The sequence below is a fragment of the Phlebotomus papatasi genome, chromosome 5 (assembly GCF_024763615.1).
Source record: "Phlebotomus papatasi isolate M1 chromosome 5, Ppap_2.1, whole genome shotgun sequence".
NCBI classification, from domain to species: domain Eukaryota; kingdom Metazoa; phylum Arthropoda; class Insecta; order Diptera; family Psychodidae; genus Phlebotomus; species Phlebotomus papatasi.
In genome coordinates, this window is record NC_077226.1 from 43805 (window position 1) to 70153 (window position 26349).

The window sequence follows — 26349 nt, forward strand, 5'->3', positions numbered from 1 at the left end:
ATATCACTCCTGAAGAAAACTAGCTTTTCTTTGAGGAAATTGGAGAAAATTAGCTGGAAATGTTCCCATGTCGAATCTCTCTCAAATGAAAGTTTCCATTTATCCATCACAATTAATCCAATTTCAAACCGATTTTGATGATCTCGACGGATTTGGAAAGCCAAAGAGATTCCCTAGAAAACTCTCTTACAAAGAAAAATAGGTTTTCTTGGGGGAAATGGGACGAAATCACCTTCAAATTTTCCCCTTTTTGAACATTCTTCCAGAAACCTTTTGCAGAAGTTTTCTTCAAAAATTCACCAAAAATCCAATTTGAAACCGATTTTGATAATTTTGACAGTTTCGAAAAGCCCATTAAATTCTCTACAAATATCACTCCTGAAGAAAACTAGCTTTTCTTTGAGGAAATTGGAGAAAATTAGCTGGAAATGTTCCCATGTCGAATCTCTCTCAAATGAAAGTTTCCATTTATCCATCACAATTAATCCAATTTCAAACCGATTTTGATGATCTCGACGGATTTGGAAAGCCAAAGAGATTCCCTAGAAAACTCTCTTACAAAGAAAAATAGGTTTTCTTGGGGGAAATGGGACGAAATCACCTTCAAATTTTCCCCTTTTTGAACATTCTTCCAGAAACCTTTTGCAGAAGTTTTCTTCAAAAATTCACCAAAAATCCAATTTGAAACCGATTTTGATAATTTTGACAGTTTCGAAAAGCCCATTAAATTCTCTACAAATATCACTCCTGAAGAAAACTAGCTTTTCTTTGAGGAAATTGGAGAAAATTAGCTGGAAATGTTCCCATGTCGAATCTCTCTCAAATGAAAGTTTCCATTTATCCATCACAATTAATCCAATTTCAAACCGATTTTGATGATCTCGACGGATTTGGAAAGCCAAAGAGATTCCCTAGAAAACTCTCTTACAAAGAAAAATAGGTTTTCTTGGGGGAAATGGGACGAAATCACCTTCAAATTTTCCCCTTTTTGAACATTCTTCCAGAAACCTTTTGCAGAAGTTTTCTTCAAAAATTCACCAAAAATCCAATTTTCAACCGATTTTGATAATTTTGACAGTTTCGAAAAGCCCATTAAATTCTCTACAAATATCACTCCTGAAGAAAACTAGCTTTTCTTTGAGGAAATTGGAGAAAATTAGCTGGAAATGTTCCCATGTCGAATCTCTCTCAAATGAAAGTTTCCATTTATCCATCACAATTAATCCAATTTCAAACCGATTTTGATGATCTCGACGGATTTGGAAAGCCAAAGAGATTCCCTAGAAAACTCTCTTACAAAGAAAAATAGGTTTTCTTGGGGGAAATGGGACGAAATCACCTTCAAATTTTCCCCTTTTTGAACATTCTTCCAGAAACCTTTTGCAGAAGTTTTCTTCAAAAATTCACCAAAAATCCAATTTTTAACCGATTTTGATAATTTTGACAGTTTCGAAAAGCCCATTAAATTCTCTACAAATATCACTCCTGAAGAAAACTAGCTTTTCTTTGAGCAAATTGGAGAAAATTAGCTGGAAATGTTCCCATGTCGAATCTCTCTCAAATGAAAGTTTCCATTTATCCATCACAATTAATCCAATTTCAAACCGATTTTGATGATCTCGACGGATTTGGAAAGCCAAAGAGATTCCCTAGAAAACTCTCTTACAAAGAAAAATAGGTTTTCTTGGGGGAAATGGGAGGAAATCACTTTCAAAGTTTCCCCTTTTTGAACATTCTTTCAGAAACCTTTTGCAGAAGTTTTCTTCAAAAATTCACCAAAAATCCAATTTTCAACCGATTTTGATAATTTTGACAGCTTCGAAAAGCCCATTAAATTCTCTACAAATCTCTCTCATTAAGAAAACTACTTTTTCTTTGAGGAAATTGGAGAAAATTAGTTGGAAATGTTCCCATATGGAAGCTCTCTCAAATGAAAGTTTCCATTTAACCATCACAATTAATCCAATTTCAAACCGATTTTGATGATCTCGACGGATTTGAAAAGCCAAAGAGATTCCCTAGAAAACTCTCTTACAAAGAAAAATAGGTTTTCTTGGGGGAAATGGGAAACTTTGAAAGTGATTTTCTAGTGGTAGAGCTTCGACATGGGAACATTTCCAGCTAATTTTCTCCAATTTCCTCAAAGGAAAGCTGATTTTCTTCATGAAAGGGATTAATAGAGAATTTAATGGGCTTTCCAAAACCGTTAAAATCATCAAAATCGGTTGAAAATTGGATTTTTGATGAATTTTTGAAGAAAATTTTTGCGCAAAAGGTTCTTGAAGAATATTCACAAAGGGGAAACTTTGAAGGTGATTTCCTTTGATTTTTCTCAAGAAAACCTATTTTTCTTTGTAAGAGAGTTTTCTAGGGTATCTCTTTGGCTTTTCAAATCCGTCGAGATCATCAAAATCGGTTTGAAATTGGATTAATTGTGATGGATAAATGGAAACTTTCATTTGAGAGAGCTTCGACATGGGAACATTTCCAGCTAATTTTCTCCAATTTCCTCAAAGAAAAGCTAGTTTTCTTCATGAGAGGGATTTATAGAGAATTTAATGAGCTTTCCAAATCCGTAAAAATCATCAAAATCGGATAAAAATTGGATTTTTGGTGAATTTTTGAAGAAAATCTTTGCGCAAAAGGTTCTTGAAGAATGTTCAAAAAGGGGAAACTTTGAAGGTGATTTCCTTTGATTTTTCTCAAGAAAACCTATTTTTCTTTCTAAGAGAGTTTTCTAGGGAATCTCATTGGCTTTCCAAATCCGTCGAGATCATCAAAATCGGTTTGAAATTGGATTTTTGAAGGAGCAGTAAAAAAAGAAAAGAACAGCATACTGTATTTTTCTTGATTTTATTTTATTGATTTTCCTTGTTTTTCTTTGGTTTTTCATCTCATAGCACTGAATTATCCTCAAACAGAAAAAAAGTTTTCCATATTTTCAGTTACTGTTCTCTGTTTTATTGTTGTTATTTCTATTTATTTATTTTTTAATTCTTTGTCTTTTAATTTGACGGTGGGTAATTATTTTGTTATTATTTTTTTTTATTATTTCTTCTTCTTTAAATCTTTACTCTTTGAGATCTCAGCTAATATTTCTTACTGTTGATTATTTTTTTCTTTTGTTTCTGTTGTTGTTTTCTTTTTATTTTTTCCCTAAACTATGGACAGTTTGTTTAACTTTATTGATTTTTCTTCTTTTTTACCGTCTATTTTTCTCTAATTTTTTCTTGTTTCTATTATTTTTTCTTTTTGTAATAGTTCTTCCATCTGAATAACACGCCGGATCTAGAGTTTAATAATTCTTTTTTTTAATTTTATATATATTTTATTTTAAATCTTTTGTTTTTTCAATAGATTATTTTCAATCTACCTTTGTCACACATTTTGCTAAACCATTTATAAATTTAGTCAACTAGAATATTTGTTTATTTTTTTTTTAATTTTTGTTTTTCTTAAATCTTTTTGAGAAATATTTACTCACTAGATAAACACAGCACATAATTGCCTCTGCTTTTTGGGGTTGGACTTATTAAAGAGGGTTTCGGGGGGATTCATCGGGAAGAGATTAGAGATTTTTCTTTTTTCTTTTTGTTAAATGTCAAATATTCCTTAAATTTAATGATCATTTCTACGTGATTTCTTTAATAGTTTCTCTATCTTTTCTTTTATTTTCTTAATTTTATTTAAAATTTTTTTTTTCAATTTTTTTTCTTCAGTTTACTTTAACGCGATTAAACGCCTAAGAACTAATTATGACAACAATAAAAAACAAAAACAGATAAATAAATAAATTACCTTATTAATCCAAAATATAGTGACTAACTATATTTTGGATTTGTAGCTATTAATCGAAGAGAAGTTTTTCTTTTTTGAGCAAATCTACTTGGGTGGGTTAGTTTTTTTTTTCTTTTCTTATTTATTAATTCATTTTTCATTTAATCTTTTTTTAATTTCGTCTTTTGCATTGTAGCATTGCCTTTTGTCTTTACTCTAGAACCAAAAAAAAAATGTTGTTTTTATAAATTTTCCTACGTTATACTACTATCCTCGATATTTGTGGGCGTTATGACGGCCACATTGTCATCTGTGAGACTCCTGTGAACTGTCTGTGGACTGGATTTTGACAGACTGGCCATGGATTGCATTGTCTGGGATCGAACACCACCAAATCGCATGCTGTAGGGCAGTCGATTGGCTTCCCCCATTCCACCACGCTGCAAAAAGAAAAAGAAAATTGCAAGAAATTACTCAAGATGCTACAAAAGACTTAAGGCGTCTACACATTCGGAGCAATTTTCTGTCAAAAATTGCGTTTTTGACAAAAATTTGACGTTTCCCCCTACAACGCTGCAGGGAATTTCCTTCAAAAAAGCAATTTTTGACAAAAATTGCTCCCAAATGTGTAGAGGCCATTAGTTGTCAAATCACTGGTGCCCTCTCACGGGAAATAATTGCAGAAACAGAACGATTGCTGCGAGAGAAAGAGAACGCTCTCTGCGCCGTCAGAACTGAGAGAGCGCAAGGTATAAAAGGGAGAAGAATGCTCTCAGCTTCCTCTTTCGTCATCGAGCCGTCAACGGAGCATGTCGCAAATAGAGAACCAAGAGGGCAAAATGCCCGGAAAGTTCCGGTACACCCAAATGCGTGACGGAAAATTGGGTAATACAGTAGACTCTCACTCAATCGGCTCTTTATCAATCGGGTGTCAAATTTTGGTGACAATTTTCACGCTTAATTATGAAGCTAATTCGCTCAAATTCGCTGTAGTTCTTCCTATTTTATCGTGATTCTTTATAATTGAGCGCTTTTTGTGGAATTTACAAAGGCTTTGACGCTCAATTCTATCGCTAAACCGGATGACATTTTGCCCCATATTCCCGATTGAGAGAGAGTCTACTGTAAATCCCAAGTGGGATGTCACAAATCTGGGGCAGACGAACAAAGGATCTGGTCCTTCTAGAGAAGGCAGGGCGAGGGTCTAACAACCTTTCCCCGTAAAAAGCAAGATTGTTCAGAAAGACAGAAGGAGCCTCGGATACAGATTGAGCCAACGATGACGACCCAGCAAAGGAAAAACGGACAACGATTTAAAAGTTTTCACATAGAACGTACGCACTCTGTACAGAGCTTGAACTGCACAGCAACTAGCCGATGTCCTGGCCAAATACAAGACTGATATAACGGCTCTTCAAGAGCTTTAGATGGACAGGAGAGGCTGTCCTGGAAAAAGGAAGTTGTAATATTTAGGTGAGATTCTTAACAATCTCACCTACTATAATCCTAACAAAATTTCATGTCGTCCGATCGAGCTCAAACTTGGCCAAAACGTGTTTCAGCACTTCCTGATTACGAATATATATGTGGCTAATTTACGTTCCCGGCCGGCCGGCCGGCCGCTCTTTGGAGCTTAATAGCTCCTAAACTAAAAAAGATATCGACTTGCGGTTTTCGGCAAAGGTTATATATTGGGTGAAAATTGCAACTTGGTGCATTGACCCCACCCCTCCTTCCGCCATTTTGAAGACCCCCTTTTTTGTTTTCTCAATAGCTCCGCCCCTATGGCATCGAGCGGGCTCAAATTTTAGTATGTTATAGCTGGGCCTTAGAGCTTTCCATCAATACCAAACTTAAGGTCCCCCGACCCCCCTGACCCGAGCTATAAGGGTCCAAAAAAAATTTCTTAAAATAGCCATAACTCCGGTTCTAATTGTCAGAATTTAAAAAGTGAGGGCTTTTTGGAAAGCTCTCGTGAAATGCCACTTCCCCTTCTAACATCGTAAGAAGTTTTTTTTAATTTTCTAATTTAAATAACTCAAAAATTCCTTTATAAATCGGGCTGAAATTTTAGTATGTTGTAGCCGTTGATTATACCTACCAAATGAAAAAATACTTAAGTAGATCCATAACCCCTGACCCGAGCTATAAGGGGTCAAAGTTCGAACATTGACCGGCCTCTATCTCGAGTTCTAATTAACGTGGCGACCTAAATTTTACCTTTTTGGTTTCGTCTCGATGAACACTTTCAGATGGAAGTTCAAAAATTCACCACAGGTGGCGCTGCGATAGCGTCAAAATTTAAACTCATTTTCCACACCTGAGGATCTCATACCTGAGGAAGGAGACAACTCATATCCGAAACGTTGTAAAGAGGAGGAAATAGAGATTTCTTGAAAGTCTTTACCGTGTTTTGACTTCAATATTCATTGATAGACTGCATCCTAGCAAACAGTATTAATAGTCCCACGGGTTTTGAGCCTCGAGATAGGTGGATTAGTGAGAGTTTCTTCTTCGGACCGGTTACAGCATTTGAAGTCTTGCATGTGATCCATGGTCTTCGTAATAATGCCCCTGGATATGATGGTGTTTCTGCGACTACTCTAAAGCGAGTCTCACTTAACATCGTTGATGTGTTGACTTATATAATTAATATCTCCTTCTCAACTGGGGTATTTCCTGATAGTTTAAAAAAGGCGATTGTTGTACCCTTATATAAGGAAGGTGATGAACTAGAAATGTCGAACTACAGGCCAATTTCCCTTTTAACAGCCATTTCAAAAATTTTTGAGCGGCTAGCACACTCACGGATTAATGGGTTCCTGATGAGACATGACTTCTTTACGGATTCGCAGTTTGGTTTTAGACCGGGTAGAGGCTGCGAAGATGCTCTCCTTAAAGTTACTAGCAATATATGGAATGGTCTTAATAGTGTATCTACATCTGAGACAATGGGAATATTCATTGATCTCACCAAGACGTTCGACACGGTGGATCACAACATCTTACTGAAGAAACTTGAAAGGGCTGGGGTCAGGGGTATTGCGCTGGATTGGCTCAGATCATATTTGGTTAGTAGACCTCAACAGGTTAGAGTCTCTCGCGCTTGCCTGAGTGCGCCTGCCACCTGTGTGTCTGGGGTCCCCCAGGGTTCTGTACTGGGTCCACTGTTATTCTTGGTATATATAAATGGCTTACTGGAAGTGGAGCTCAGGGGTTCAATTACTGCCTATGCGGATGATGTTGCCCTGGTCTACGCCGGTGTGGATCGGAAGACAGTTCTGGATGACGCCGAATACGATCTGCGTATTATTAACGGCTGGTTAAGCTATCACAAAATGATATTGAGCGCAAAAACAACAGCTATGACCTTTGGTGGGGGTTTTGAGGACGGTAATGGCATACTTTGCCACTCTTGGAGGTGTGACCGGGAGCATGGCGTTTCTTGTGGATCAGATTGCATGAGGATCTCCTTTGTGGCTAATTACCGATACCTGAGAGTTGTTCTGGATCAGCGGCTGGGGTGGGCGGAGCACGTCGAGGTTATGCGAACCCAATTGAGGTCTCTGAATAGACAACTTTATAGATTGCGCACAGTGTGCTCATCACAGCTCTTGAGGGCGTTTTATAGCGCGCTTGGTGAGTCGAGACTGAGATATGGGTTGCTTTGTTGGGGATCGGCTGCTCCTGGCATTCTGCACCCTCTTTATGTGTCCCAAAAGGCATTGATTAGAACAATGTTATTTGCCCGTAGATGGCAGCCGTCTGCGCCTTTATTTGAGAGTTTGGCCCTTCTGCCACTCCAATGTTTATTTGTCTACAAGGTATCGGATCACTACTTCAAACATTGCGGGGACCACATGTACTACATTAGGGAAGGAAATAGAAGGAGGCCTGAAGCGTTAATGATCCCCAGACCCCGTACTGAAATGCTGAGACGTTCCATCAACTACCTTGCGCCTCTAATTATTAATAATTTACGCAACATTGCCAAGCCTTTCAACCCGATGTGTGTGAGGCGCTTACTTTTGGATGGAGGAGTGGCTGTGTCAAAAGAAATTGTGGCTTCGCGCTATGTGTGACTAAACCAATGAACATAATCTAACATGGTTATATGAACTCTTAATGCTGCAAACTTCACTTCCCGACCCAACCAACTCCCTAAACCGAAACTAGCATACTAGATATTGTTGTTTTTTTTCTGTATAGTGGTGATTATGAGAAGTTATGCAATTAGGCTGAAAATAGATTGCTATACAGCTGACTAGGTTAGCTTGGCAATCTTGCTCTCTCTTTTTGACTGGCCCATCCCCAATGAAATGTAAAACATATTGTAAAATCCGTAATATACAACCAGAGAAAGGACATTTCCACCGTTTAGTCCTGGAGGTTGGAATCAACGCTAAGACGGCGGTGGCCGCATGGGGGGTGGGAAAGATCAAGAATGAGATGAAATAAATTCAATTCAATTCAGATCAACGACTCCTGGATATGTAGTTCTATAAGGAGTCATTGGAAAGATCCACTTAAGTGATTTGATATCACCTGCATCAAGGACCGACTAAGAAACCTAGGAATGAATACAGAAATGGACTGTCTATGGTCACGAGGAAGAATAATCACAAGGTACCAGGAAAAGACAACATTGCTGCGGAACTTGTGAAACATGGAAGCACCTAGCTTAATGACCGGACCTAGGTCTTTCTAGCCAGGTCTATGTGGATCTATATCTTTTTACCTGATTTCCATTGCCTGGCCGGACGTTCTTGTAGGGCTGGAAGAGCACGAGGTAGACCTTTGGTGTGAAGAGACATGCCAGAGCCACCGAGGCACTGATGCTGAGACACATGCACATACTCGAGATCTGAATCTGCCAGAGGCCAAAACAAACACAACATTAATGACCAATATCCCAGGATCAGGATAACATCAACAACAACAACAACAAGACTCACCTTGTAGTCATTGTTAGTTCCAAAGTAAATTGGTAGGAAGGCCAACCAGACGATACACGTTGAATACATGGTGAATCCAATGTATTTGGCTTCATTGAAATTTTCTGGTATTTTTCGTGTTTTGAATGCATAGAGTGTACATAGGATAATGAGTATCATATTGTATACCAATGACATTATGAGAGAAAATGTGCTGACTTTGCATGTTAGAACAGAACTAAGGGGAAATGGATGAATTTCCCTAATATCAGGCTGTTCAATCAAAAGCCATCCAATTGAACCAACTAATTGTACTAGTACAACACTCAAACTAATTGTTATTTGCGATAGTGGTGATGTATAAATTGGACGTTGGACACTCTTAACGCCCCGATTGAATATTCTCGATATTCGATTGGTTTTTGTGAAGATGGCACTATAGCAAATACTTAGGCATAGACCAAGGCCAACCCGTAGTAGGGCACATCGATAGACTGTTGGCCGGGCTAGAACAACAAAACTCATACCGTAGCACGTTAAAATACCAATTAGCAAAACATAGCACAATTCCCTTCCCGATGCCATAATAACCGGTGTTTTGTTGTATCTAAGGAGAAAGAAATTTAAAATAGAATTAAATAAATAGAGGAATACGTCAATAAAGTACACTTACTTAATGAAGACACATGCCGTAAATAGTGTACAGAAGATGCCACATGCTGAAAATATAAGTGGTACAAGAGCCCATGGACTCAACCAATCGATAACTTCGGGCGTTAATTTATTGCATCCGGATTTGGTGTCATTTGGTGCCCAGCCTGGTTCACATGTCTTACACGTATCATTGTTCACGAAAGCATCTTCGCGACATTTAACACAGGCCCAACAGCATGCATCCTGATAGTTTCGGACATGACCAATGGGACATGGTTCACTGCACAGTGACCTTGGATGACCTCCAACCCATTTCAAGGCATCAGAATTCAGTTCCAATCCCTCTTTCCATGTTCCAATCTGAACATAGTCATACCTGCAATCACAAAAGAAATATATATACAGGTGATTTAGTTGAACAATAATGACTATTGGGGACTTCAAAAAAAGGACATTGAGCAAAAATGTATGGGAGTTGGTCTATGTGGCGACCACAGATGGGACTAGGTGTATTTTATAGGTAATGAAGGAGGGATGCTTCCAGTAGCCATCATACAAAATGTGGACTTTTTTTCATTTTAACTTTCCTCTGTGAGAAGAATTAGAAAGCTCAAACTTGGTATGGGATTGAGGTTTATGAAAGATTCCTTAACCATGGATATAGGCTCCTCCCCCTCCACTCCTTCTTGTAGTCCCCATACAAATTAATGACCTTTTTCCACTGTAACTTCTCTGTGAAAAGAAGTCGAAATCAGAAACTTGGCATACGATCAAGGCAAGGGATGTGCTTTATTTTAAGCGCATTCTTAACCGATTTACGATTGAGCTGTGCGTGATTTTTAGCGATTTTTTTCCGGTTCATGATTGAGCTGTGCGTGATTTCAAGCGCATTCTTAACCGATTTACGATTGAGCTGTGCGTGATTTTTAGCGATTTTTTCCAGTTCATGATTGAGCTGTGCGTGATTTTTAGCGATTTTTTTCTAGTTCATGATTGAGCTGTGCGTGATTTTTAGCGATTTTTTCCGGTTCATGATTGAGCTGTGCGTGATTTTTAGCGATTTTTTCCGGTTCATGATTGAGCTGTGCGTGATTTTTAGCGATTTTTTTCCGGTTCATGATTGAGCTGTGCGTGATTTTTAGCGATTTTTTTCCAGTTCATGATTGAGCTGTGCGTGATTTTTAGCGATCTTTTTCCAGTTCATGATTGAGCTGTGCGTGATTTTTAGCGATTTTTTTCCGGTTCATGATTGAGCTGTGCGTGATTTTTAGCGATTTTTTTCCGGTTCATGATTGAGCTGTGCGTGATTTTTAGCGATTTTTTTTCCAGTTCATGATTGAGCTGTGCGTGATTTTTAGCGATTTTTTTTCCAGTTCATGATTGAGCTGTGCGTGATTTTTAGCGATTTTTTTCCGGTTCATGATTGAGCTGTGCGTGATTTTTAGCGATTTTTTCCAGTTCATGATTGAGCTGTGCGTGATTTTTAGCAATTTTTTTCCGGTTCATGATTGAGCTGTGCGTGATTTTTAGCGATTTTTTTCCGGTTCATGATTGAGCTGTGCGTGATTTTTAGCGATTTTTTTCCGGTTCATGATTGAGCTGTGCGTGATTTTTAGCGATTTTTTTTCCAGTTCATGATTGAGCTGTGCGTGATTTTTAGCGATCTTTTTCCAGTTCATGATTGAGCTGTGCGTGATTTTTAGCGATTTTTTTCCGGTTCATGATTGAGCTGTGCGTGATTTTTAGCGATTTTTTTCCGGTTCATGATTGAGCTGTGCGTGATTTTTAGCGATTTTTTTTCCAGTTCATGATTGAGCTGTGCGTGATTTTTAGCGATTTTTTTTCCAGTTCATGATTGAGCTGTGCGTGATTTTTAGCGATTTTTTTCCGGTTCATGATTGAGCTGTGCGTGATTTTTAGCGATTTTTTCCAGTTCATGATTGAGCTGTGCGTGATTTTTAGCAATTTTTTTCCGGTTCATGATTGAGCTGTGCGTGATTTTTAGCGATTTTTTTCCGGTTCATGATTGAGCTGTGCGTGATTTTTAGCGATTTTTTTCCGGTTCATGATTGAGCTGTGCGTGATTTTTAGCGATTTTTTTTCCAGTTCATGATTGAGCTGTGCGTGATTTTTAGCGATTTTTTTCCGGTTCATGATTGAGCTGTGCGTGATTTTTAGCGATTTTTTTTCCAGTTCATGATTGAGCTGTGCGTGATTTTTAGCGATTTTTTTTCCAGTTCATGATTGAGCTGTGCGTGATTTTTAGCGATTTTTTTCCGGTTCATGATTGAGCTGTGCGTGATTTTTAGCGATTTTTTCCAGTTCATGATTGAGCTGTGCGTGATTTTTAGCGATTTTTTTCCGGTTCATGATTGAGCTGTGCGTGATTTTTAGCGATTTTTTCCAGTTCATGATTGAGCTGTGCGTGATTTTTAGCAATTTTTTTCCGGTTCATGATTGAGCTGTGCGTGATTTTTAGCGATTTTTTTCCGGTTCATGATTGAGCTGTGCGTGATTTTTAGCGATTTTTTTCCGGTTCATGATTGAGCTGTGCGTGATTTTTAGCGATTTTTTTCCGGTTCATGATTGAGCTGTGCGTGATTTTTAGCGATTTTTTTCCGGTTCATGATTGAGCTGTGCGTGATTTTTAGCGATTTTTTTCCGGTTCATGATTGAGCTGTGCGTGATTTTTAGCGATTTTTTTTCCAGTTCATGATTGAGCTGTGCGTGATTTTTAGCGATTTTTTTCCGGTTCATGATTGAGCTGTGCGTGATTTTTAGCGATTTTTTCCAGTTCATGATTGAGCTGTGCGTGATTTTTAGCGATTTTTTTCCGGTTCATGATTGAGCTGTGCGTGATTTTTAGCGATTTTTTCCAGTTCATGATTGAGCTGTGCGTGATTTTTAGCAATTTTTTTCCGGTTCATGATTGAGCTGTGCGTGATTTCAAGCGCAATATTAATCGTTTTCTGCTTAAGCTGTTTGTGTTTTTAAGCGGGAATAATAAACATTTTATGCTTAAGCTGTGCGTGTTTGTAGGCGGAATATGAACCTATTGTACTTCAGCTGTGCGTATTTTTAAGCGGAATATCAACCGTTTTGTGCTTAAGCTGTGCGCGTGTTTGAGCGCAATATTAACTGTTTTATGTCTGACCTGTGCATATTTTTAGGCACAATAACCGTTTTATGCTTAAGCTGTTTCTGTTTTTAAGCGGGAATAATAAAAGTTTTATGCTTAAACTATGCGTGATTTTTAAGCGCAAAATTATTCGTTTTTACGCAAAGTATCTGCCCGCTCATGCTTAATGGAAGCATGTTCTCAGCACAATCTTTCCCGTTCTATGCTTGAGCTGTGCGTGTTTTCATCACCATTTTCTTTAACAAATAGAGATGAAATCTTAAAATCTAAAAAGTGAAAAAAAATGTTGCATTGGCGAATACAAGGTAAAATACCCAGTTAGTAAATTCGGTTAAGGCGGACCCCCGGGATACCAAGAACAAAATCGTTCTTTAGTAAATTACACAGATTGATGTGCCCATTATTTTCGATTAATAAGAGACTCTATTAAGAGACAACGATTCAGCTAGAATTTCAGAAAGACAGGAGCCAAATTGATGAACAATCCCCAAAAAAAATCGTTTTTTTTTCGAACGCAAAGAACAAAAGTTTCCTAAAAGGAAAACAATGCCGATTTAAGCGATTTTGTACGATTTAGACAAAAGATACAAAAGCGTTTTCATGAATTGCTTGAGTGTTTGGAGCTGCCATGGTACTGAGCACGGGCATGACGTTTCCCATGTTTCCCATATTTTTCTAGCGAGCCGAAAAAACTTTTGACTTTATTAGCTGTTTTCTGTCATTGTAGAATGAATTAGCAAATAATACAAATACAAAATACAAGTCAATTTAATAAAGAATAGGCAACCGAAAACCTCAAATTGGCAACCTACGTAGTTTTGAAGATAACTCGTGAAATGTGTACGAAAACAGGAAAGAATTTACACTAAAACTGGTCGCATTTTTCAGTGATAATGTCACCCCCCTGGTACTGAGCATCAGTACCATATTATGACAGTACATGAATGCGTTGTCGTTTGAACGCTGTCCTTGGAAGAGCAGTCGTTCTATTTGTAGTGTACAAATAAATTAAATGGTATACTGACCTACAAGGTGCTGTTCCTTCATTTGAGGCATCTGTGGTGCCATTTTGCTGTGCCCTAGGACACCTCGAACCCGTCTGTTGATACTGATAGACATTGTAGAAGCCATAGGCATCGCCATCGCGATTGAAACGAACTTTGGTACCTTGAAGACCAACAAAGGACACATTGTGGATGTATTTGAGGAGATTGAGACCAAGTGGAGCTGGCTGAAGGGCCGGACACAGTGTTGAATCACCACATACATCTCGTATCATTGAATCAATTGCATAGGCAATAGCATAGACGGCATCTGCAACAAAAGGTACAAGACCTTCCTGTTCGTATCCATGTACCCCTTCGGTACCCGTACACGGTGTCCGGGAATTTGGCTGAAAGCTGCATTTGTGATGTTGACTCCAGAATTCATTGAACCAGATATTTCGACAATTTGTTATTGTTTCCGATGTCATTGAATGTGTAGCATACTGGAATTTTACGTTAAAAATACAAATTAGTTTTGTGATAATTATATTTAAATGAGTGAAAAGGTATGGGAATATATACATTTCCAGTGAGACAATGTTGTGGATCAAGACGTGGCCTTAGGGCTAGGTAGTATTCATCGAATCCAGCTAGATTTGTTCGACTTGGTAGGACGGTTATTGTATTAACAGCTGCAAATTCCTGATCACGCACCGGATACACCTTAGCACCCCATGAATCACTGGCTATAAAGTAGAAATGACCCGTACGATTGGCCCTTATTGTAGCCTGAAGTAATTTTCTCACATTATCCTCATCTACAAACATCACAACAACCCGTGCCTGTGGTTTCTGAATCAGATGCTCAATGATCCGATCAAAATCTTCTGTTTTACTATTTCTCAGAATTTTTTCACTAACAGCCACACAAATTCCCAATTGTGCAGCAATACTGATAAAACTGGCAATACCCTTTTCACCATAGTCACCCTCAACGGCCACCGTTGAGGCATATCGCCAATCTAGGGCTTTAGCTATCTCAGCCATTGCCATAGCTTGAAAATTGTCCGGTGGTACGACACGACTGAAGTACTCAAAACGCGATTTATCTGACAATTCTGTACTTGTGGATGCATAACTTATCTGTGGAATCTATCAAAATGTCAAACCGTTAGCAACGCCATACTATCTAATGGCAAATTTTTAAAGAAAAAAACAAAGAATTAAATGGACTTCCTTACTCTGAAGAGGCGCAAGATGTTGGCCACCATAATTGACACGACACTAAAAGATGCTCCAATGACACCAGTAACAGGTTTGTGTGGAATATAAGTGGGTGGCATACCATTTTCGCACTTATATTCACTCATATCCTGATTCATGTAGTACCTCACAAATTCCATGCTCTGCTCCAGGGCGTAGGTGTCGCTGCTGCAGCTGTCAATTATTAAGGCACCTGAAATATCACATAAAGATTCACATCAATATCATTTGGTCCACAAAAAACCGGTTAAATCGTACGTTTCTCCTCTCTTTACAACTTAACCTCGAAAATTCATTTGATCATTCTACCAATTTCCCAAAAAATCCAAATATGTCTTCTTTTAAAATAAATAAAAATGTCCTCTACAATTATGCCGAAGTATAGTCATCACGGTTAAGCATGTGTCGAGATAATTGAGGTTATGTATTGTGAAAATTGATTTCTCGACTGAGGCACCTCCAAAATTTGTCCTACGAAGTTCAAATATTCTGGAAAGTTGTAGTGATTTGTGAAACCTTTAATTTGCACCCTCACTCATCAAAATCGGTCAAATAGCAACGGAGATATAGCGGTTTGAATTTCGTGAACTTTAACCCCTCATGTCTACGGTTCTATTGTAACCACAACGAACCCACAGCACTATAGTGTTATTTTGATGACAGATCATAATGTCCTCTACAACTACGTCGAAGTAATCATCAAAATCGGTTGAGCGACAGTTGAGATAATTGAGTTCTTGAAACACGTATATTGGTTTCTCGACTGTAGCGCCTCCAGCGTTTGTCCTACCAAGTTCAAATGTTCTAGAAAGTTTTAGCATTTTGTAAAATCTTTCGTTTGCACCCTCAGTCATCAAAATCGGACAAATAGAACCGGAGATATGAGGTTTTGAATTTTGTGTAATTTAACCCTTCATATCTCCGGTTCTGTTGTAACCACAGCACACTTACGACACTTTTTGGAAACTTCATAGACTAGACAGAGGAACCAACCCCGTCAAATCATTATTCTGCCTGCCGATTTTACTGTGAGGTTTTTTGAATTTTAACGGTATATTCCAGTGTATTCAGAGAAAATCTGTAGATTTTCGGCAGAATTTCTGCAGAAAATCTGTAGATTTTCGGTAGAATTTCTGCCGAGAAAATCGGCATAGTGTCCATTACTTCACAAAAATATTGTTGATTTATGTAGAAACTGTAGGAGTTATAAAGAAAATGGTATGCTCTACTTAACAAGCATTACCGATTAAACATTTTAAATAAGTAAAAAGATGCGAGCAAAAATACTAATTTTTTAAAAATCGCCCATGGAATGATACAAAAACACGAAATTTAGGTCGATACTCTGCTTAAAGTTTTCACTTCACTTTTCTCTACTTGTAACACGGCGTCGCAGAATTCTTTATTTTATATAAACACCCTGATATCACAAAAAATAACTCTATTGAATTTTGCAAACTTCAGTGAAAAATTTTTCCATCTCTTCTGACACATCTTGTCTGGAAAGTCTGGAATGTAGAAAAAATCTACAGAAAATCGGCAGAATATCTACAGAAATTCGTCAGAGTATGCACCAGGATTCGTCAGAAAATCTGCAAAAATTTCTGACGAATTTTGTCCCAAACTTGTATTGTATTTGTATTGTATTGTATTTATTATTCATCTTGATTCAGACAACTTCCACCCCCCTTGCGGCCATCGCCGTCTTAGTGTTGTTGACCAACCTCCAGAGCAAAACGATGGAAAACTCCTTCACAGGTTGTATAAGCCATAGAGATCAACATTATACAAACATTTTTACAATCATATTAGCTTTTGTTTGAGTTATGGGAAATGTCCACTGAATCAAGAGACAAAGGCCAGGCTGTGACAGCCGTTTGGCATAAAGGTTAAAAAAATATATATATTTAAAAAGAAAAACAATTAATTTTAGATAAACGCGGAAAGATAATCCAAGTCATTTAAATATAAGCCAACGAGGTAAAGAAAAAAAAAGTGAAAAAAACACCCACTTTAAAACCCAAACGAGAGTGCAAAACCAATTTTAAAAAAATTAAAAAACAACAAAAATAAAAATATATGATCCACTTAAAGCATATAAACCAGATGAAAAGAAAGAGTAAACAACAATAATAATAATAAATAAACAACAAATACCAAAGCTCATGACCCCGAGAGGGATGAAAGAAAGAGAATAACCAGCACAATAGCAACCAGCAGACAGCCCCCCCAAGTCCCTCCGCAAAGACGACAGCCCCCCAATCACAAGCCCAGAAACCATCCCAAAGGGTGTACTCCGGATACCGTGCGCCCCCGACGCGGAAATCGCGTGCTCATACCATCACAAATTGGGGAAAAGAACTCGGTGAAGCCGAGGAAGAAACCCCCTCAGTATAGGAACGCGACCATTCACTCCGGAAAGGAAGTTGAATTAAATAAAAAGAATCATCCTAAGCACTTAGCCCCGTCCATTAGGTCAACCAAGAGATGTCCAGGCAAGTAACCAAGGCGCTGCCATCAAGCAGAGAAGACCGGGGGACACCCCGACGACATAATGTACCAACCCTCTCACACATCAAACATACATCGAAGTCATGAGACGCTCAACATCCAGAGGATCAGCAGAAAACAACCAAGCTCGAACTCTACCTCCTACAAATGGGGAAACAATCTTGGCAATGTTATTTAATATCAAAGGCAGAAGGTAATTCAGTGAACGTTTGAACAGTTGAGATCTTGGCAGTGGAACAGAAAATCTATCCCTGCTACCGACCCTATTCTCACGGATGTATCCTGAATCATAACCGCTGCATCTGAAAAATGTGTCTGTCACCTTATAAACATAGAGGGACCTCAAGGGTAAGACCCTCAATGACTGAAATACGGCAGCAAGAGAATCCCTACGTCTTAGAAACCTCATAGTCCTAATGACTCTTCTCTGACTCGAAATTACTGGCCTCAGATGCTGTGCACACGCCCCACCCCAGCATAGTAAAGCATATCGCAACCGAGATTCGCCCAACGCAAAATAAAAAGCCCTGAGAAGTCTTAAAGAGCATGAATCCCTTAATTTATAAATTTGGTGAGCCAACAACTTTAAGGAAGACGCAACCATATCGGTATGATCCTTCCATGACAAACCTTCATCTAGCATGACCCCCAAGTACTTAAAACGGGCAACCGGAGTGATACTCAAACATTGAGCCACACAATCTGCCCCACAATTGGGTGAGTGGCAACACACAGTGCGACCTCTGAGACACACAGCGCTGGTACCGAAACCCATAACCTCAGTCTTCGCACTAATCTGCATCCCATGGGAGATAAGCCATTCACGAATCACGAGAAGATCAGATTCCATTTCAGAAACAACACTGTCATTAGAATAACCCCTATACAATAAGGCCACGTCGTCGTCCGCATACGCAGTAGGTTTTCCACACAGATCTAACTCTAGCATATCATTTATGTAAATAAGAAATAAAAGTGGCCCCAGTACCGAGCCTTGCGGCACACCAACAGTACATGAGACTGGAGAACTGATGACATTTGGAAGCAGTTTTACTTTCTGAACTCTATTGTCCAAATAGCTCTTTAACCAGGAAAGGGGAAGACCTCGAAAGCCCGCAGCCTCAAGTTTGTCCAGCAAAACACCATGCCGAACCGAATCAAAGGCCTTCGTAAGATCAATGAAAACAGCCATGTTGGCGGAATACCCATCATTTAAATTGCTATTTAGGTCACCAATAAATCGTTCTAATAAAATTCGTAGGAATATCTACAGATTTCTCGGCAGATTTTCTGCAGAGGTGTACATATTTTCTGCAGAAAACTTAAAGATTTATCTCATGAAGTTATTTGACGGATAGAGTTTTTGAGAAAAATGATTTTGAATTTCGATGAATTTTGACGGTATCGCAGCGCCAGCTGTGGTGACTTTTTGAACTTCCATCTGAAAGTGCTCATCGAGACGAAACCAAAAAGGTAAAATTTAGGTCGCCATGTTAATTAGAACCGGAGATAGAGGCCGGTCAATGTTCGAACTTTGACCCCTTATAGCTCGGGTCAGAGGCTATGGATCGACTTAAGTATTTTTTTTGTTTCATAGGTATAATCAGCGGCTACAACATACTAAAATTTCAGCCTGATTGCATAAGGAATTTTTGAGTTATTTAAATTAGAAAATTAAAAAAAACTTCTTACGATGTTAGAAGGGGAAGTGGCATTTCACGAGGGCTTTCCAAAACGCCCTCACCTTTTAAATTCTGATAATTAGAACCGGAGTTATGGCCATTTTAAGAAATTTTTTTGGACCCTTATAGCTCGGGTCAGGGGGGTCGGGGGACCTTAAGTTTGGTATTGATGGAAAGGTCTAAGGCCCAGCTACAACATACTAAAATTTGAGCCCGCTCGATGCCACAGGGGCGGAGCTATTGAGAAAACAAAAAAAGGTGGTATTCAAAATGGGGTCAATGCACCAATTTGCAATTTTCATACGATATATAACCTTTGCCGAAAACCGCAAGTCGATATCTCTTTTAGTTTAGGAGCTATTAAGCTCCAAAGAGCGGCCGGACGGACGGACGGACGGACGGACGGGAACGGTTTTTAGCGTTCCATATATTCGTGATCAGGAGGTGTCAAAACACATTCTGGCAAAGTTTGGGGCCAATCGGAGGACATGAGATTTTGTTAGGATTATTGTAGGTGAGATTGTTAAGAATCTCACCTAATACAACAATTTTTACACAACTTTTTGTTTAATTCAACAATTGTTGTCTGAAAATTCAACATCTTTGGTTGAAATACACAAGGCTTCGCACTATAATAGTGTTAAAAATTATGATAAAATTATAATAGTGTTAAATTTTTGATCATGTGACAAAAAATACCACAAAGTTGTGTATTTTTTCACACTATAATAATGTGAAAAACTATAATCATACTATAATAGTGGTAATTTATAGAATTTCTCAACTGTTTTAAATTACAAAACATTGTTGAAAATTTTTTATGACTATAATTAGTGAGAAATTTTGCAAAGATCGCAATTAAGTAATTAATTTATCCGATTTCACACTATTATAGTATTAAAATTTTGCACATTTTCAAATTAAACAACATTGTTGAACATTTTTCAACTAATAATAGTGTTAATTTTCAATCACATTATAATAAATTACCAAATCGTTGTGCATTTTTTTTAAACATTTTTAAATTAAACAACTAAAATGGTCGATTTTGCACTATTAATAGTAGAAAAATTTTACACATTTTTTTAACTGTGCATCTATATATTTGTTATCAGGAAGTGCTGAAACACATTTTGGCGAAATTTGAGCTCGATCGGAGGACATGTAATTTTTGTAGGATTATAGTAGGTGAGATTATTAAGAATCTCACCTAATAATGTTCGACATAATGTATATAAAATAACACAAATATGTAAAGACGTGCTTTTTCTGCATTTCTTACTTTATGAGGTTATAATGTCTTGGTTTTATTTCATCGGAACTAAAAGAGGATTATGGTGTGGAAAATTACAGAAAATAGATGACGCCAAACTCAATTTAATGGATAAAATACGCAAAAAACATTGACGAGCACCGATATTTGTCCAGAATTGTGTTTGAATTGATAAATAGTATATCAATACACTCAATAAAAACTTTTGATCCATCCCAAGGGGCATTTGATATCCAAATAATGTATGTCTCAAATGTGACCAACATATTTTCAACGTAATCGAGCTATTTCTTAAAAATATAATGTATGAACACAATGGATGTAAATTATCTGAAAATTATGTGCGTTGAACGCCAGTATAATAACTTGACTAAAAATTGTATAGAAAATATCAGGCATTTTCTATTAATACATATAATACATTTTGTTTGATAAATTCTAGTTAAAATATAGTTATTTTCCCTTTTAAAATTACGACCAAATATTTTTGATCTATAAACAAGTCATAATATAATCTATTTTTGAGTGAAAATGTATAAAACTATGTCAACTATTTCTAAAGTATATTTATCTTACATATTCATGCCATTATGTTCACATAATGTCGTGAAATTGTATGAGCATCATGTTCTGATACATTTTAGTTACATTTGTTCCATAAAAGACACAAGTTATATACAACTTGTCTTCTTTTTGTACGACGCTGCCAGATTGTCAAATTCTACTTTGTTTACTAAGCAGAAGTTCATCTGCGAGTGCAAATTTGTGAAATAAGTGATGTCTCACATTAATTAGAGTCCCGAAATGCACCAGCGTGTGTAGAAAAATCGAGTATACAGATAAAAGGCATTAGATTTTATAAAGTAAGTACAAATGATGAAAAAGTAGTGAATTAACACTTCGTTTGTGAGAGCTAATATTTTCACCCTTTAATTGCAGTGTAACGCAAGTACAAGCGTTAGGACAGCTTCCAGATCATTTGATATGAGATCAAATTGCAGAATGAGTGCCCAGAACGCAGAAAAAGTTTGTCAAAAGCATAATCTTTCAGTGTTTTGACATTTTTGCTGTGTAGTGATATTATTGTCGTAAGAATTCTACAAAATGTAAATATGATATACGACATCTTGAGAAATATAATCACTAAAATATATAAATGTGTTTTATTTTCTGCTTTTCCTACTTATTCGGGTTACAATATCTTGATTTTATTTTATCAGAACAAAAAGAAGATTATGGCGTGCAAAAGTACAGAAAATTGGCGACGCCAAACTCAAATTAAAGGAAAAATGATACACAAAACATTGCAGTGCAATGATATTTGTCCAAATTATTGTTCAAAGGGCTGTATTCTATCAATACACGCAGTCAAAATTTAAGAACTATAAGTTTTTTAAATGATATAATGTAAAAAGCAATAAATTTATTCAATTTTGTTTTATTTAATTTCATAGCTTTCCCCTAAGAATTTCAAATCGGGAATGAAATTTTGTTTACTAATATTTTAGCCTCTAACGGAAAACAATTATTGCATTAAACTTTCATACGCGATGAAAGTGCACGAGGCACAAAAAATGTGACTGAATCGTTGAGGATAATTATTTATTCATTTGAGGAAAATATTTGAGCAAGACTTAAGGAAAAATTGACAAGAAATGACAGTTCTTCAGTCAATAGTTATAATATTGGTATGACAGAGTGATTATATTTTATTTAGTCATAAACAATACATTTTACCGTACATGATGACTCGATTAATTCTAAAATAAAAAATTGTTATATTTCGGCTATAAAAATTCCCCATTCACCCGAATATGGGCCTGTTTTATGCGGTTATATAGAAGAAATTTGTAAAGTCTTCGCCATCATTTTCGTATAGATATCAGACATCTCTACTCATTTATGGCGATAAATGCTCCTTGGGATAAGTTCCCAACTTTCTGTTAGGAATTTCAAGTTGGGAATAAAATATTGCAATAAATTTAACTTTATTCGTGAACAACTACAAAGGAACTACCCAGAATATCGGTGGTGCACTCACTTTTATAATATTTCATGACCTAATTATGACGATCGCGCTAGGTTCATTTTGGATTTAAAATAAATAACATTATTGTATTTTTCGTTTCACAACAATATTGTTCACAAAAAAAAAATTGTATCCTCTATTGGCCTCAACACATTGGGAGAATTTTTTGTCAAAAATTGCTTTTTTTTAAGGAAATTCCCTGCAGCGTTGTAGGGGGAAACGTCAAATTTCTGTCAAAAGCGCAATTTTTGACGAAAATTGCTCTCAATGTGTAGACGCCTTAACGGAAAACAGTAATTATATTAAATTTTCAAAAGCGATAAAACTGCAAGAGGCACAGACAATGTAACTGAGTCGTCTAAGATAAATATTTATTGATTCGAGGAAAATATTTGAGCAAGTTTTAGAGAAAAATTTAAATGAAATGACAGCTCTTCAGTCAGGGGTCTCTTGACTCTCGACATATAATTTTTCCATACGTTTTTCCATAGAGACACTGAAAACTCTTGGCAAGTTTTTTCCTAAAGAGAATTGACTTATCAGTCTGATATATTTCAAATTCGTACATTGAAAGCTATCTAAAAATACATATTTCATAATGTTCGCCGAAATAATACAAGAACTACGAGGAAATTTGTTTAAGTCGTGGTGCAATAGCTGCAAAATTTTCACAAGGAAAAGTGAAAAATAGCTTCACTTTTTATCATGCTTAATGGGCCCCTGCTTTAGTCGATAGTTATAATATTGACATTGTAGAGTGATTATATCTTATTTATACCTTATTTAGTCGTAATCGATACATTTTACCGTACCGGATGACGTGATTATGTACAAAATAAAAAATTGTTATAATTCGGATGTAAAAATTCCCTTTTCACTCGAATATGGACCTCTTTTAAATGATTTTCTAGATGAAATTTGTAAAGTCTTCGCCAGAATTCTCGTGTTATAACTATTGATTAACATAGGAAAAAAACAGTTATTATTAAGCTTGGATTGTATCAAGCATGGGCACTTTCCCCTACTACTAAAAAGCAACTCGAAAATTCTTTCTAAAAAATTAAATATGTGAAATGATTACTGGAGACAGATCCTAATGAAAAGCAAATTTACAATAGCTAAAGGTTTTTATGTCAAAGTGCTATAAAACACTCTTATTTGGGTTAAAAAATGAATTAAATAAATGCATATTTTTCCTGCATATTTTATGATTTTTCGTGCATTTTTATGTCGAATATTTCGAAGATTTTTTTTTGCATATTTTGGCCAGCTGTAGTTATAATATTGACATTATAGAGTGATTATATCTTATTTATATCTTAATTAGTTATAATCGTTACATTTTACCGTACAGGATGACGTGATTATGTATAAAATAAAAAAAATTGTTGCTTTTCTGATGCTAAAATTCCCTTTTCACTCGAATATGGACCTCTTTTAAACGGTTTTCTAGATGGAATATGTAAAGTCTTCGCCAGAATTCTCGTATAGATATCGTTATAATATTGACATTATAGAGTGATTATATCTTATTTACATATTAATTAGTTATAATCTATACATTTTACCGTACAGGATGACGTCATTATGTATAAAATAAATAATTGTTATATTTTTCACTCGAATATGGACCTCTTTTATACGAAATTTTCGTATAGATATCAGACATTATCACTCATTTATAGCGATAAATGCTCCTTGAGAAGGATTTAAGGAGAACCTTCATTGCTAATTCCCTAAAAAGGATAATTTGAAAAAAATTGAATGACCTAGCGTGATATTGGGCAGGAGCTGGGGATCGTTGTTGATGAGATCGATGGCATAGAGCATAGCCTCGAGTCGCTGGATGCCCTTCTCCTCCTTCACAGCACCACATGGGTACTCAGGATTGTCCTGACGGTGTTCGTGCATCGGAAAAATGCCACCAAGGATGATGTCTCCCTTCAGCCGGATCAGTCGTGAGTCCTTTTCGGTGAAGGGAGCCTTAGCAGCTGCCGTTCCCACCCAAAAGCTCACTCCTAGCAGCCAGATGAGCATCTCTTCCTTCTTCTTCGTCTTTCTTTTATTTTTCCCAATCCTTTACTTCAATTCCCAAACTTCTGAGCACATCCTTCCAATCACTATTACACTTCCTTTTTACCTTCACTTGTTCCTCTTTCTTCCTTTTTTTTGTTTTTGTTTTTTCTTCTTTTTCGTTTTTTTTTTAGAACAAATCACCAGAGACAAAATCTCTTTTGCACAACATTAAAAACACTTTGAACCGAAAAAAATAACAAAGAAAGATAAAATTTAAATAAAATAAAGAATAAAAACATATAAATTGATCATTGGCAAAAATATTCACAATAAACACCGCAGAACATGCTTCTCGTTTTTGGGGGATTGAATTGGCAAAAAAAATCAATATAGAACTGACCCAAAGATTGCTACAGCATCTCCCTATCTCACTCACACACACAGAGGGCAAGGGGACGGGGATGGGGAGGAGGAAATCTAGGGAGATTTTCCAGTGAAAATCTATGCAGCACATCCACGGATTCTGCATGGATCATGCGCATTTTCCCTCCCCCCAAAAACACAAAATATTTCAATTTTCCCGCCACTTGTCAAAGTTTCTCTCTGACGGCCACCAGGTGACTCTGCTGCATGATGTACATAAAAATTTGAGTTTTTGAATCTGGTCAACGGTTTTCCTATTTCGCGCTGTGTGAATTTCCCGTCAAATCATTATTCTACCTGCCGATTTTACTCTGAGGTTTTTTGAATTTTAACGGTATATTCCAGTGTATTCAGAGAAAATCTGTAGATATTCGGCAGAATTTCTGCAGAAAATCTACAGATTTTCGGTAGAATTTCTGCCGAGAAAATCGGCATAGTGTCCATTACTTCACAAAAATATTGTTGATTTATGTAGAAACTGTAGGAGTTATAAAGAAAATGGTATGCTCTACTTAACAAGCATTACCGATTAAACATTTTAAATAAGTAAAAAGATGCGAGCAAAAATACTAATTTTTTAAAAATCGCCCATGGAATGATACAAAAACACGAAATTTAGGTCGATACTCTGCTTAAAGTTTTCACTTCACTTTTCTCTACTTGTAACACGGCGTCGCAGAATTCTTTATTTTATATAAACACCGTGATATCACAAAAAATAACTCTATTGAATTTTGCAAACTTCAGTGAAAAATTTTTCGATCTCTTCTGACACATTTTGTCTGGAAAGTCTGGAATGTAGAAAAAATCTACAGAAAATCGGCAGAATATCTACAGAAATTCGTCAGAGATTCGTCAGAAAATCTGCCGAAATATTCTGACGAATTTTGTCCCAAGCCCAAATAAAATTCGTAAGAATATCTACAGAATTATCTGCAGATATTCTGTAGAGGTGTAGATTTTCTCTACAGAAATCTTAAAGATATCTGCAGATATTATTTGATGGGATATTTTAATTCGTCCTGAACAAGCTGTATACTTTGTAAAAAAAAATTTGAATTCATGAACCGCCAGCGTTTGGCAGCTGTCAGCCGCCCAGCAAAACCTCCCCATTGCAAAAGAAAGCGGAATAGGAATAACAAGCGAAAAATTCTTTGGAATTTTCCAGTATTTTTCCTTAAAAAATTCCATAGGAATTTTCCATAATAGGTTCCAAGGAAAATTTAATGGATTTATGCTGGATTTTTCTATAGAATACATCCATGGAAATGCTCGTGGAATTTATGTGGATTTTTCCACCAAAATAAAATGGAGAAAAAAATGAAGCTGTCTCATGCACCTCATGATTTTACTTCCGAATTTTATAGAAACGGCAAAGATTACGAGGATTATAATATGTTTTTATAAACCAGCAATAACGAATTGACACTTTGAGCAATAAAAAAATATTTTATTAAAAAAAAATATTTTTCCTAAAATATATATTAATTAACATAAAAACAGCATTATTTTAGGTTGGCGACCTATTTAATGTAATCACTTCATTGTAATCTACACGAAACGCAGCATCGCATAATTAATTATATTATAATTGCCACATGAATCACTAAAAATGTTTGCGGAAGGTTTGGAAATAAATTTTCAATGTTGTCGCAACACCAT

General features: G+C 36.6%; 1 protein-coding gene across 1 annotated transcript; it reads right to left on the reverse strand.

The window, feature by feature from the left end:
• Window positions 1-3302: 3302 nt before the first annotated feature.
• Window positions 3303-24810, reverse strand: LOC129808692 (metabotropic glutamate receptor 7-like). Its single transcript, XM_055858463.1, has 8 exons — window positions 24018-24810; window positions 14732-14946; window positions 14073-14642; window positions 13530-13993; window positions 9385-9741; window positions 8733-9318; window positions 8516-8647; window positions 3303-4217 (listed from the first exon to the last, which is right to left on the reverse strand). The coding sequence occupies exons 1-8, from the start codon at window positions 24283-24285 to the stop codon at window positions 4032-4034; spliced, it is 2778 nt and encodes a 925-aa protein (XP_055714438.1). The 5' UTR covers window positions 24286-24810; the 3' UTR covers window positions 3303-4031.
• Window positions 24811-26349: the final 1539 nt, after the last annotated feature.